This window comes from Lissotriton vulgaris, unplaced genomic scaffold (assembly GCF_964263255.1).
Source record: "Lissotriton vulgaris unplaced genomic scaffold, aLisVul1.2 SCAFFOLD_2463, whole genome shotgun sequence".
Taxonomy (NCBI): domain Eukaryota; kingdom Metazoa; phylum Chordata; class Amphibia; order Caudata; family Salamandridae; genus Lissotriton; species Lissotriton vulgaris.
Genome location: NW_028254174.1, coordinates 72,080 through 86,001, shown reverse-complemented (window position 1 = coordinate 86,001; position 13,922 = coordinate 72,080). Strand labels below are relative to the sequence as shown.

At 40.2% G+C, this 13,922-nt stretch overlaps 1 protein-coding gene across 1 annotated transcript in view; it reads right to left on the bottom strand.

Moving 5' to 3' along the window:
• PPOX (protoporphyrinogen oxidase) overlaps positions 1-13,922 on the bottom strand; it is a 203,116-nt gene that overhangs the window by 159,240 nt on the left and 29,954 nt on the right. Inside the window, exon 5 of the mRNA XM_086951574.1 lies at positions 2,041-2,185. Within this exon, the coding sequence (XP_086807700.1) occupies positions 2,041-2,185 (145 nt within the window). The remainder of the gene's footprint in view (positions 1-2,040; positions 2,186-13,922) is intronic.

Below are 13,922 nucleotides of genomic sequence, written 5' to 3'. Positions count from 1 at the left end.
TTAATTACTTGCCTGCGTGGTGAGCATAGAATAATTGTTATACCACTATTTATGTCTACAATACTTTAGTAATCTGGTACTTGATGAAATGTGGTTTGAACAAAGTAGACTGTATAATTCTTCCTTACTTGCCAAATATGTCTCCTAAACCGAAGCATGAGGTTAAAAGAGTTTATTCAGGGGAAAAACCACTGGAAAAAGCTTCCATTAGAGGATTACTTGGGCAAGCTGCCTTTTCTGAAGTTTGACGCTTACAGACTCACAAGAAAATTCCACAAAAGCTCTTTAAAGTCAGGACTTTGGCAACAGAATCCTTTCCCCTGAGCCTAATGGGCTTCTTACAGTTTGCTTAGCCCATAAGGGTTACAAGAATCAGGGCTACCCTTTCCAAATGGTGAGGTTCACTGGCCAATTACAGCACCATTTGAACAGATAATGGTAGCACTATCTTCTACCGAATAATTTCCCGGTTTTTGTTTAAGCACCAACTCTTCTCCCAGATGTCTGGATTCAGTAAATGGATCACCTCCTCAAACTGAAATGCCAAATAAAGGTTAAAGGTTGCATGAAAACCAGGCCATCACGGTTTTAGGGGGATAAATAGCAACCCAAGAGGCCAGAAAAGAAGTGGTAGAGTGTGAATGTACAAAACAATCATTCAGTGAAACCTCAGTCTTGAGTGGTGAGAACACATTACAGGCAAGCTTGGTGATGATAAAACAGTATCCCTTAGCACGTGGAGTGGCATGCTAGCACATAAAGCGTTACTTACTGAGAAAGGTTGATGGATGACAAATGCAGATTTGTGAACTAAAGAGAGGAATTACTGAGGTACTTTTTGTGTACCATGGGTCAGTCCTGCTTGATATCTGAATAGAAGTAGAGGGGTATACGAGGGTTAAAAAGGTACAGATGGCAAGGATTAAGACTTCTGTTTTAGAGGATTGAGGAAATATTAAAGGAGGTCCTGGAACATGCTGTTGCAAAGGCCCAGTAAGCTAACATTATGTGTATTATTCAGGGTCTTCACAAAGTGGGGCAGGACCTAAAAGTGGATCTTGCTTCCTTGAACTATCTATAGACGTTGATTGAGATGGAGAGTCAGATTCCCATTGTTATAGGCGGAAACTCTCTGTTCTTGTTCTTAGGATGTTAAAATGCATTAGGAGTCTTGACATATGTTCAAAAAAGCCTGTATTTCTGTGTTTAAGAGCATTCACTTTTTCACAAGTTTGTGTTAGGCATTAACATTTGTGTGTTTTTTTAACACAAGTTCTCAATTTGGTTGTTCAGAGTTGGTAGAATAGTAATCTGGCTGTGTATGTGAAAACTACCAAATGCCTTTTGCTCCACACTGTTCAACTTGAAGGGGACGATGCACTTATGCTTTGCTCAATGTTGACCACAGATGATCAGACAAAAGTGTGCCATTATTGTCAACAGTGGTTGTAAAATGGGTTAGGATGAAGGCAGAGGATAGATGACTATGATGCACAAAAGCTAATACTTGTGAAAGGAGTCCCAACGATTAGCATTAATCGGGCACCCAATTTTATGGAACTGAAGGGAATGTTCATGGTGAGGCATGGAAAATAGCCTTTGTAGGACTTGGAAGGAGAAACCTCAGCAGTACATGGAGGAGATCATGGAATGGCATTTTCAGACTGGTTATATCACATTAGAACCATGGAATATTGATGCCACAGGGATTGGTTGAAAAAGAAAGGTAGAGATTGAGCAATAGGGTACCGGGTTTAACAAGAAATTACAAACATTAATGGAGCTACAAATTTAAAACTTTTAGCGAGTGAGTGCAAAGGAAGGGTGAGCGGGTAGGAGATTTAAGGATTAACTGGCTGTTGAGGAAAGAGGAAGAAGCAGAGCAGTGTAGTGGACTGTAGAGGGAATCTACATGGGGACTGCATACATCCCAGTTTCTAAAGCTCTGCTTCCTTTCAGAATCTATGCCACCTTTATGGCTAGAGCTATATATTAAAAAACTACCAACTTGAACTTAAGTGTCCATCCAGATTATCTTACCTCCACTGAGGGCCATTCCCAATATTACAGAGCGTCTCTTCTGCTCTGCCTCATAGAGCATGGGGAAGCATGAGCGCACACTGAGAGCTCGACAATCTCCGGCGAAGACTCCTCTGCACAGGCTGTCTACTGCAATATCCGCTAACTGGGTAAGAAAAAAATAATGTAATGAGAATGAGAAAAAAAATAAGTTATTAACTGAATTACACCTTTCCTTCATTACATGAAAATACTGTGGCTGCAGATTTGGATCAGCTCAGTGAACTCTGGGTAGAATTTAATCCTGATAGAAACTGTTCATCTACACAATTATAGATTGAGTTACTTTTTATAAGATTATAAGGCAGTTTTTTAAATAAATGTAAAACAATGTTTTCTATTAAAGATTCATGCAGAATATCTCTTTGATCGTTATGTATATGAGTGGTTTCAACAGGCATAAGCTTAATTAAAAGAGGGGAGATGGCTGTAAAAGTCCAGCAGGTAAAAGAGGAAGGTTGAGGTTTTATATTTTCTCAGATATTAAAATGGACTGGAGTGAGTGTCTGAAAAGTTTCAGCGCTCCGTCCACCATCTCCTTGTGTTTGCTTTGTTCGGCCTAAGTTGGCAGGGTATGCCCAGACGTGGGTTCCTTACTCACTTTGCCACTGGATTCAAGCTAGCCTGGCGGATGAAGGGTGTTACCCAGAAACCAGTCCCAGGATGCTTGTTTCCGGTTCAGGGAAGACCAGGCTTGGCAGTTCGGGCTGGACTGTTCCCATAAGGCACAGGGTCAAGGCTGATTTGCATAAAGCTGGGTCTGAACTGAGGTGGTGAAGTGAGATAAATAATGATGATGGATTCAACCCAGATCTGTGACTAGGGGTGAGTGTCTGAAAGGTTTCAGTGCTCCGTCCATCATATCCTTGTGTTTGCTTTATTAAAATGGACCACACATTGAATAACATTTGTTTGTGTTAAATTATATCAGGGGATAGCAGGCAATAATAACGTTATCCAGCACATCAACAAAATAAAAAGACTAACCTACTTTAGTTACTTTGAAGGTGCAAAAATCGTTTAAAGTATGGTAACCAACCAAGACATGCCCCTAATAGAAACAGTACTCATGTTCCATCTTTGTTTAGTCTTGCCTATGAAAATGTAAAAGATATTCCCAAACTCCTGACATCTCCGGTATGGGGACATCAACCTTTCAACATATTTGGGCCGTTGTTTATACTTCCACCTCTCAAACTCTGGCTATAATGTTACCCTTTCTCCGTCATTAGTGCTGTTGCAATTTGTTGAAAATGTCACCCTAACATGAAGAAAGATTCTGGCACATTAGTATCGAATGGAAACCTTCTTTGAATTTAGTTTTTCACTCTACCATGGCTATCATGTTTCCTAAATAAAATAAAACACATATCCTTTTTTTTTTATAGAGTTAAATTAGGAGAATAAATGTCCTTCAGTCACATGTGTTTATTTCATATAGCGCAATAGATAAACTCTGTATTATAGAAAATGTATAGATCAGTAAAACAATCTTCACTTTAAAATACACTGCTGTAATAACCAAAGTTAACAGATATTAACATACATAACAATAACATCAATTGATCCACATCTACTAAAAAAAAATGCACAATTTAATATACCAAGAAAACTATTTTTTACTCAATCAATATCTATATTTAGTGGGCACATAAAAATCATCATAAAATAATAGTACTCTAAATTGCAAAGGCCGCGTATCCTTCCTAGAGAATGCTTCTACAAATGATATATAAAGACAGTAAGATTGTATACAGCAGAGTGCAATACCTGAGCTCTAAGCGACTGATCATCTTTCTTAAATCTGTTGTGGTTCATGTTATAAGCCCTTTTTGGTAAATCTGCTATGAAGAAATCATGCAGAGCACAGAAATCTAGAAATGGCAAAATCTGCGTGTGTCCAAATATATTATTTACATTTCCTCAGAGTATATGCTTAGATTCCTTAATTTCTCAATATTTTAATCAGTCAACTCTTTCTAAGACCATGATAACTTGGACAAAAAAACAAAGTGATCTTTAATTTCCCTGATGTTCTTAGAGTGATGGTAATAGGTTAAAGGAGTAGAAACCATATATATTATATTTGTCAACAAAATTGAGAAATCCAAACACTTGCACTACCATGCTAACCCTTTTCCTCAAATCGGTCTGAAAAGTGAACTTATTTTGAGACCGAAGTTTTCAGTTCAGTGAGAATTAACTACAACAAACTTTAGGGAACTATCAATCTGGTGGTTCATTCCAACATGCCTTTTTTACAGCCACCAGAAAAAAGATGGATTTTTTCTACCAGCAAAATAGCTTTAGAATGGCTAAATCTTCGAGCACAGAGTTTATTAAACAGTTCTGCTCTGACTGAACTGTGGGAACAAGTCTTGCTATTGTATAGAGTGGTGAATCTGATACACCATGCCTCTTTGTTTCTAGGACCCTGGGATCAGTGTCTGTACAGCTATATGCAGCTACTTCCCAGAATTTCTGTGAATCTCTGCTTTTAGCTGTCTCCAGCTACTTTCCCCACTGTTGATGCATCTGTCTGTTTTTAGGTCTCGCCTGGCGTTGCAGCGCGAAGCGCTGTCGCCAGCGAGACTTATTGTGGGTGTGTTGCCTTCCAAGTGGTACAGACCAGTGCACAAGCAGATTCTGGTCTGGGAACGCGCTTCCCAGAAACTGTGAACAGCAAGTCAGCCTCTCGCCTCTCTCAATCGCGCATGCACACACACAGCCACACTCACGCATGCACACACACAGGCACACACACGCAGGCACACACACGCAGGCACACACGCAGGCACACACACGCACAAACATGCACGCCCACACACGCAGGCACACACGCATGCACACACACGCAGGCACACACACACACACACACACACCCTACAACTAAGCCCCACCCGCCCCACTCACCGGGCTACAGGCTCCGTCATGCGGGGCTTCCCTCACTTGCATCGGCGGCCTCTGCTCCTCCTACGTGCCTACAGCATTTCACAGCCTCCCCTGGGGCGGGACTTCCGCCTTCTGCCCTTCTCGTCCAGTCACTTTGTGGGAGAGGGCTTCCCACAGTAGTTTGACAGGGCTTCATCTTCGCACCTTTTCTCCTTTATTATGTACATTAATCGGCTGAAAGGGGTGTTATCTAACCGTAGCCTTGATGTTCCTAGAGCAGGTGGTAAAGGGATTCCCATGTTTTTATACTCCGATTATGTGGTTTTAATTCCTCGTACAGTCAGAAGCCTTTAGCATCTTTACAGTCTTGAGCTGTCCACTATTTATACAAAATATATATATTTTATGGTGGTTAGCCCTAAGAACACGAAAACCTCCAGCTTTTTAGCCCAAGGACCGATTTTAAGTAGACATCCCAAGGCTAATAGTGCCGCACAGAATCATCAAGGGCTTTAAATCATACACTATTAAAGGGAGATATTCTGGAATAGCCATGTTTTTAACATTTTCCGGAAGGGGAATAGCTTATTTACAGAGCGTAGAGAAAGAGGGAGGGTGTTCCACAGCCTGGGCACGTTGTATGAAAAGGAACGCTCACCAAATCTTTCCCTTCTAATTTGTGGTACTTTGGCCGAAAAAAGGTATTAGAAAAATGCAAGGTACTTCAGGGATGGCAAGAGGAGCACGAGGAGCGGGAGATCAGAAGGCCATTGTCAGAAAGTTACCTTGGGCTTCTGTTCGGTTCTGGCCTTAGTTGGCAACCATTAATTAAGAAAAATGTAGGGAGTCTTAAAAGGGTTATTTCTGGCTTGAATGAATATGCTAGTTAACTTGGGTGTAGGCTTCCAAAACTATTGAGCTATATAGGCAAATGCATTCCTATGGCAACATTTGGGTGTGAGGCTGGGGATATGCACCTATTGACCAAATCTGGTGATAGAAAACAAGTTCTTGAGTGGCCTTTTTACTTTGGGACAGGGTATACCAGCTGAAAGGATACTAATTCGGCATGAATTTTATTCCAAATGTTATCAGTCTTCGTCCGTTCTTACTTTGGTGCACAGTGTGGTACACGGAGGGGTTAAATAGGTTAATTCTCTGGGACTGCTTGTCCCTGGACCATGTATGTTATATCACGTTTTTTGATGACTTATTCTTTTAATCCTGCATAGGTTTTTATATATTTCTGTATTGATGTTTGTGAATTGTTACTGCTATGTACTTGTTTGATTTTTATTACGAAAAATCGAATAAAGTTGTTGATGATGACCTCACTCGGGTTGTTGGAACTCGTTCTGCACAGATTCTCCATTAGGCAAATGTACTATTACTACCTGTGGTACGCACACCCAAAGCAACCAAAAAGCAAAGTAATTGGGGAACGCTTTTTTGAAAACTATGATTAAGGGGGAATGTTGTCTCCACTTCAGTAGTACAGGGCCCGTTGACCTCTTGTAAGGGGCAACAGAATAAAATGTATTTTTATCCTCTAGTCTGATTAATTGTTTGCAATAGAGCTCAGTTAGAAAAGTAGCAGCAGTACAAAGCCATGCTGTATTTTTTTTTTCGTTGCCGATATGAGATTTTGCTACTTCAGCTACACCACTAGAAAATGTCTGTAAGGTTCTTCCGGTCTCTTGACCTTTCTATTTTGCATCTGATCAGGTACCACTTCCTGTATTTTTCTATATGCTGACAACACTGCAGAGTCGTTGAGCATTGCGTAAAATTGATGGTTCATAATGCTTAGAGGTACGCATTGTCTACTGGTAACTGATGGGTGCTCCTGTTGGTATGATGATCCAGCTGGCAGGCGTCTCTGTCCCTCACCACTACAGCTCATTTGTATGGGGGTGTTGCTCTGCAAATGAAGCCCCATCCCTTTCATTGGGGGATTAATTCCAAATTTCCTTCATGCCTGGACTTTACCGCCCTCTTCAGAATATCCTGCTGCCTCAGATCGCACTAAAATGTACTTAATTAGGTCCTTATGTGTATTCAGCACATTGGTTTGCTTTACTTGAGCATTTCAGTGTGAGAACAAATGGGCACTCCGCTGAAACGTGTAACGTCTTGCCAGATGTGCTGTTTGCATTGCTGAACGTAATCAAATTTAGATGATGGCTGGTTGGTATTCCAGTATAACAGACCCTGCTGTGTTGCCAGCAGGTGTGTGCCTGCAGAACAACAGACTCCTCCTGTGTCTCATAGAAGGCAGTATGGGCCAAGTGACGACAAATGGAAATCTATATGCAGGGTGCCCTGACTGTGAATTCTCTGCATGTGCTCTCAGTACACTAAACATCTCTCTATGTAGCTTATAGTAGAAATGCATCCGGGAACCCGATGTCTAAGTAATTGATTTCCAGATGGTATGATTTGTGTGTCCTAAATGCTAATAAAATCAAAATGGGGATTATTTGGGAGGGATTCATGCTAATTCCATATGTAGCCTTCAGATGTGCTTTTTGAATGCCAGACACCAACTTATGGCACCCATCATGTCTCCTGTAAATACCTTCACTGTCCCTTTGTCGACCTGTATTGATTCTCACCTCTGGGGTGAATAACCAAAGTATGAGTTTCCATATCCGTGTTTAGGTAGAGCATTCGCGACCTCTTGTATATACTTTAGTATATACTTATTATATACCTATATGTGTATGTGCTTTGTGGGCTCTGGAGATCAGCCCTAGGACTTGTCTGCTTCCGCTTAGTGACTTTGTTTTCTGTTCAACTGCCTCTATTAACTTTCTTGATAGAAAACGACCAGCAGAGGTCAGTAAAATACCAGAATCACTTAAGCATTCTCTAGATTCAAGTCCATAGAAATTGTCTTCCACGAGCACCCACGGACAATAATATTTTTTTCAAATCTTGTATTTTCAGTGATATGACCATCGAAGGCCCTGATTTTATATGAAAAACTGAGCTTTGGCCTACACCATTTCCAGCTGAAAGGATATATTTCTCTCCATGTGTTCCCATACCTGACGTGACACGCAGTTTGGTGCTTACTTTCCCTCCATGTTAAAGAACAGTAGATGTTTCAACACCCAGGCTAATGTGCTGCATAGCTAAATACATATAAGGTCATAAAGGTGAGACCGATTGCAGTGCAAATGCTTGTTTATCTTGTAAAAGCATGTATATTTCCTTTCCAGGAGGAGCACATTATCCCTGAATTCCCTTTTTCACGAAGAAGCCTTTCTTAAAGGGCCAGACACTCATCATTGCACCAAGGTCTCAGGTACAGTAGTCACATGTAAGGGTTTTCTGACAAAGAATGCTAACCTCTTGGCTGGAAAGTTATGAAAATTTGCTCTAATATCAAGACAGTACAATTACATATGACTGGGATCAAGTCATTAGTAACAATAGAAGCCCAGTTAAGCCTTCTAATGTTGTTTGCTGCACTAATTTCACAACATCAGTGTGAGCGGTATGAGGATCTGTGCTGGTAATAAGTGCATTGATTTCCAGTCACAGTATCAAGAGCTCATGATTGCTCTCAGGTCCTGTAGCACTAACATATCTACCAATTCCATTGGTTTAATAAAATGCAATCACTATACATTCAATGTAAGATGGAGGTATATGTATACTGTGTTGGTATACCCATGTGAAATGTACCTCTGCAGGCACGCAAGCCATTTTGGAGCTTCAGAGTGGCTAACTGGTTTGCTAATTTTCATGGTGCTTTTGATAGCAGAAATAATTAGTTGTGGAATCCCCTTAACAAACGTTTCTTTATCAAGGAGGTGCTGGATCACTTTTTCGGTCTCGAAGGTTCAATTAAAATCTCAAGCTAAGAATTCATGGATCTGTCACAATAGAAGATGCTTATTTAAGTATCTAACAAACAAAAAGTGACTAAACGTTCTGCTTCGTACCTCTATTATAAACATTAGGAAAAGCATTTTACGTCCAGTTTTGAATATTAATACTAAACTACATGTGAAAAATTAGTGTTAATAATTTTACACTGTGAACTAAGGGGGTCATTACAATGGCAGTCGGTCAGACCGCCGACCGGCATTGTTTTGGTTAGGAACCGACCAAAAATGAGTGGGCGGTCTCATCCTCCCTATTAGGATATGACCGCCGAGCAGGTGGTTGTAAACTGCCTTTTTCTACTCCGGCTTCTGCCGCAGCCCAGTAAAAGGGGTGCAGCACAACCCATAGTAGAAAGAGGCACTTTTCAAACATCCATGCACTATGTGGTGCCTGACACATGCTGCATGGATGTGTGGGGGGCACCACATGTGCCACCTTGGCCACTAAGCAGTGGCCCATGGGGGCCCTGCTTGGGGCGCCCAAAGTCAGTTTCAGTCTGTCTTTTCATGGCAGTGGGACCGCCATGAACAGGCAGTTGGAAAGGGACATCCTAATCCCTACGGCGGTGCCTGTGTAGGCACCGTCTCCACTGTAAGGATTAGAGTCCGACCGCCGCTCCAACCTGCTCCTTGAGCCTGTCGGATGCAGCCGTCTTTCCCCAGACATTATCGTTCCAACCACCAACATTGTAATGCAGGAGTCAGACCGATGCCCTGGATGTTGGGTGGACCACCACCAACGGCCTATCGGTGGTGGTCTGCCCGACATCATAATGAGGCCCTTAATTTTTAACTAAATATTTATTAATTTAAACATATGAACATTTTAAAAATATATATAACTTTATTATCAAAATTCCCCTCTAAAGTAAAATGTTTGTATTTACTTATGTATTAAAAAATACAAAAAGTTATGTCTAGAATGTAAATTAATGTAATAGTTTTTAAAACTTCCATTTATTTTCAAATAAAAAAGTGATAAAATAGTCTACCACAAAATGATATTTTGTTTTTATTCATATATATATTTTTAACATTGCATTAAATAGATATTTGTTTTAAAAGTGAAAATAAATAATGTAATTTTAGCATTATTTGCTTAGGGGCTCTATTTTAAGTCCCTGCCACATATTTTCTATCAGAGGGTGGGGTAGTGCTAGTAGTTGGCCATGTGTGGTGCTGGACTTAATCCTGGGTTCTATTTTCTGAAGTAACTTTACACTCATGAATTGGGATCCATCCACGGTCTGAGTCTATACTTTGTAGTAAATTTACACTCAGTTCAGTTCAGTTCAAATGACTTAATTCGGTTATAATACACAGATAACCATAAAAGTACAGTAAAAACACATCATATTAAAAAAAAGTGAATATAAAGTTAAAAAAATATCAAGATACAGACAAGATCAAATTTATACTTAAGGCTCATTACAATTTAAAAATTCATCGATTTCCTTGAAATAAAAACATTTTTAAGAAAAGCTGCGACGGATGCAACACCAAATATATTATCAAGCATCTGAATTGCTAAAAAGGCAGGTCTGCATTGTCTAAAATCCATATACTTTAAAATGGGCTTAATCCATCTTTTTCTAGGTATGGTGTAAAATTTACAACAGAATAAAATATGTATATCTGATTGATTGGACAGATCGTCACACGGACACTTAATCAGTTGCTTGGACCAGTCATTTACATTAGGAAGACTTAATAACCTGTACAAAATACCAAATCTAAAGCGAATGAGTAGGAACCTTTCAAAGTCTCTCATCGGTAACGCAATATAAGGTTGTATAACATTCATAGTCGTAATCAGTTGATGTGAGATCACAGAGTTTTTTTTAAATTCCATAATGTCCCTGCGATCCTCCAGATAAGTTATACACAGTTTTTTCAACTCTTTTCTCGGAATCTGGGTCATCAAAAAAGGCTCTTCATAATAATCAAGGTGACCTATTTGTGTGAGGAACGTCTTAATATACTGTAACCAATTTATCTTCTGAACGTGATCAAGTTTGATTACATCAGTCAAAATTAATCGATTAAAGGAACATTCCTCTGTGGTCAATACCCGGTGCCGCAAAAGAACGGGTTGTACCCTAATGGTGCCTTCCAAAAACTCAAGTCCAAGTTCTGCATGGCAGTTATGGGTGGACTCATTTTCTGGTACTGATAAAAGATATCTTAAAAATGTATTTTCGATCACCTGTAGATTTTTCACATTGGAATGCCCCCAAATTCCTGCACCATATATGGCAAACGCAACACAGCTTGCCTTATAAAAACAAATAAGTTCTTTAATAGGTTTCTTCCCCATTTTCGTACTAAATGATTGAAGGGCCATTATAGATTTTGCAAACAGCAGCCTCCTAGTTTTTACTGCATTAGCCCACTGGCCATATCTATCAAACAAAATTCCCAAATAGGAGAAAGTTTGGGAAAAAACAAGAGGGTTTGAATAAATATACATGGTTTTCTTCAGCTTCTCTGCCCCTAGGCCACAGTTCATACAGAAAGTCTTGCTGCAGTTTATTTTCAAGTCCAATTTGGCCATAAAGGTTGTAAATGATGTTACCATATTTTGCATCGCCTTTGGGGTCCTGGCCATCAATACTGCATCGTCAGCATAAATTAATGCTGGTATAGGACGATTTGAGGCCAATGGCATACCCTGACATTCCTGCAGAAAAGTTCTTTCTAGATCGTTAATATAGATGGAAAATAAGAATGGAGCAAGGACGCATCCTTGCCGCACTCCTCTGGCAATGTGTAGTATTCTCATATGATGTTTTATTCCCCAAGTTTCTTCACTCTAGCTGCTCAGCCTGTGTGTGTGTCCTCTGTATGGAATGTTGGTGAGTGGACCTTCACTAGAATGCCTGGGTGACCTGATGAGGTGTGACAGTTGGTCAGAGAGGCTGAGCAGCTAGCAGGCTGCTCCTGGTGGGGCTGTGATTTACCACCTGCTAACTTACTTCTGAATAAACCTACTTGGTTTACATCATACCACCGTAGCGTGGTTATTACATTATTTTTGGCGACGAGTTGGAGATCAGGTCCCACACAAAGATGATGTTAAGATGTTTATTTGAAGATATGCAGATAAGATGGTAAAAACCCCACCAGGAGCATCCAGCATGATGCTCAGCCCAATGTCAACTGAAGACCTCAGCCCACAGTCCCAACATTCTCTTGCGCATCATAGCTGCAGCATTCTACAAGCTGGACTAGTAGTGGAGAAAGCATGTATAACATATTAACAAGATGCAAGAATACTACATTATCCCCTCTCTTCCACAATGAAAACAAAAAGGAATGAACACTGGTCAGAAAGAACCAAAGAAATGAAAAACATACAGAAGAACATACCCATCCTCCTTTCCATTCATAAAAAGAGAAAGACAAGAACCCAAAAAAAGGAAACAAAGAGGAAAACAAAGCTTGAAAATACCGATGACTAACCGACAGACACACCTACTGGCCAGACAGGCATGCAAGAAGGAAAGACATAGTACAAGAACCAATGTACGAAATAGTTCAACTCTCAGAGATACATAATAATATACCACATAACAAGAGTGTGAACAATTTAAAAACATGAGAATATGGATAAAATTACAACAACAAAAGATGTCAACATTACCCATCTTCCCACCAGAAAGATAATAATAACCACAGAGATAGAAACATTTCCATGTAAGAATAAGGAAAGAGGGACTAAAACCCAAATTCCTGCCCCAAGAACGAGGGACTCTAACCCAATTCCTGCCACTAAAACAAGAAACAGTAAATGTAAGAATAAGGATAATGGGACTTTAACCCAAATCCTGCCTCTCAAACAAGAGACGCTGAATGTGAAACTGAGGATAATGGGACTTTAACCCAAATCCTGCCCCAAACGAGGGACGGTGAAGATGCTCCCCATGTAGAGAAACTCCATGTAAAACTGAGTATATGGGACTAAAACCTATTACTAGAAACGTAGGTGGGACTAACACCCCCTAAACACTGAGTATATGGGGCTTACACCCAATACTAATTACATAGGTGGGACTGAAACCCCCTAAATACATACAGATGAGTCAAAACGTGACTAATCACTAAAGAACCCACTCCAGGAGCATCCTGGGGTCATGGGACATCAATAGTGAACACATTTATCCAAGTTGGCATGCTGAAAAAAAAACCGAGATATTAAAATGTAACATATTCTTATACGTATGAGAAAACATTTCATATATGCAATATGATGCACCATTACCAAATTAAAACACTAGATGGCAATGTTGTTCCGCACTTACATTTGTTGTCTCCCTACACGGGAGTTAACATAACATTGCATTGGTGTTCCTTATTTTAGTTTGGGGCAGGACATTGGTTTTTTTTTAGTCCCTTTTGTTCACGTGACTTGTCTCTACAATTGGGAGCACTTACGTTTTTATGGTTGTCCCTTGTTAATGGTGGGGGCAGGATTTTGGGTTTCAGTCCCTTTAGTCCACATTGCATGTTGTTCTATTTTTATTTTTCTGTATTTGAGGAGGGTGATGGTTATATTGTATTTAGTATTTGAGTATCCATCTTTCCTTCTTGTCTTGGGTTCCTTTCCCTCTAGTGGTACGGTGTTCCCGTCATCCCTGGGTCTGGACTTTTGACTCAGTTTTAAATAGGTAATTTCTTCTTCGTGATCTTCCTTTCATTTTGGGTTGTGGGGTATTTACGTATGATGTACATTTATGCTTATAGTTATTGCATGTTCAACGTTATGCATTCGCTCTTTCTTCTGTTCATTAGGGAAGAGGTATGTAGTATTCTCACATGATGTTTTATTCCCTATGTTTCTTCACTCTAGCTGCTCAGCCTGTGTGTGTATCCTCTGTATGGAATGTTGGTGAGTGGACCTTCACTAGAATGCCTGGGTGACTGGATGAGGTGTGACAGTTGGTCAGAGAGGCTGAGCAGCTAGCAGGGTGCTCCTGGTGGGGCTGTGATTTACCACCTGTTAACTTACTTCTGAATAAACCTACTTGGTTTACATCATACCAGCGTAGCGTGGTT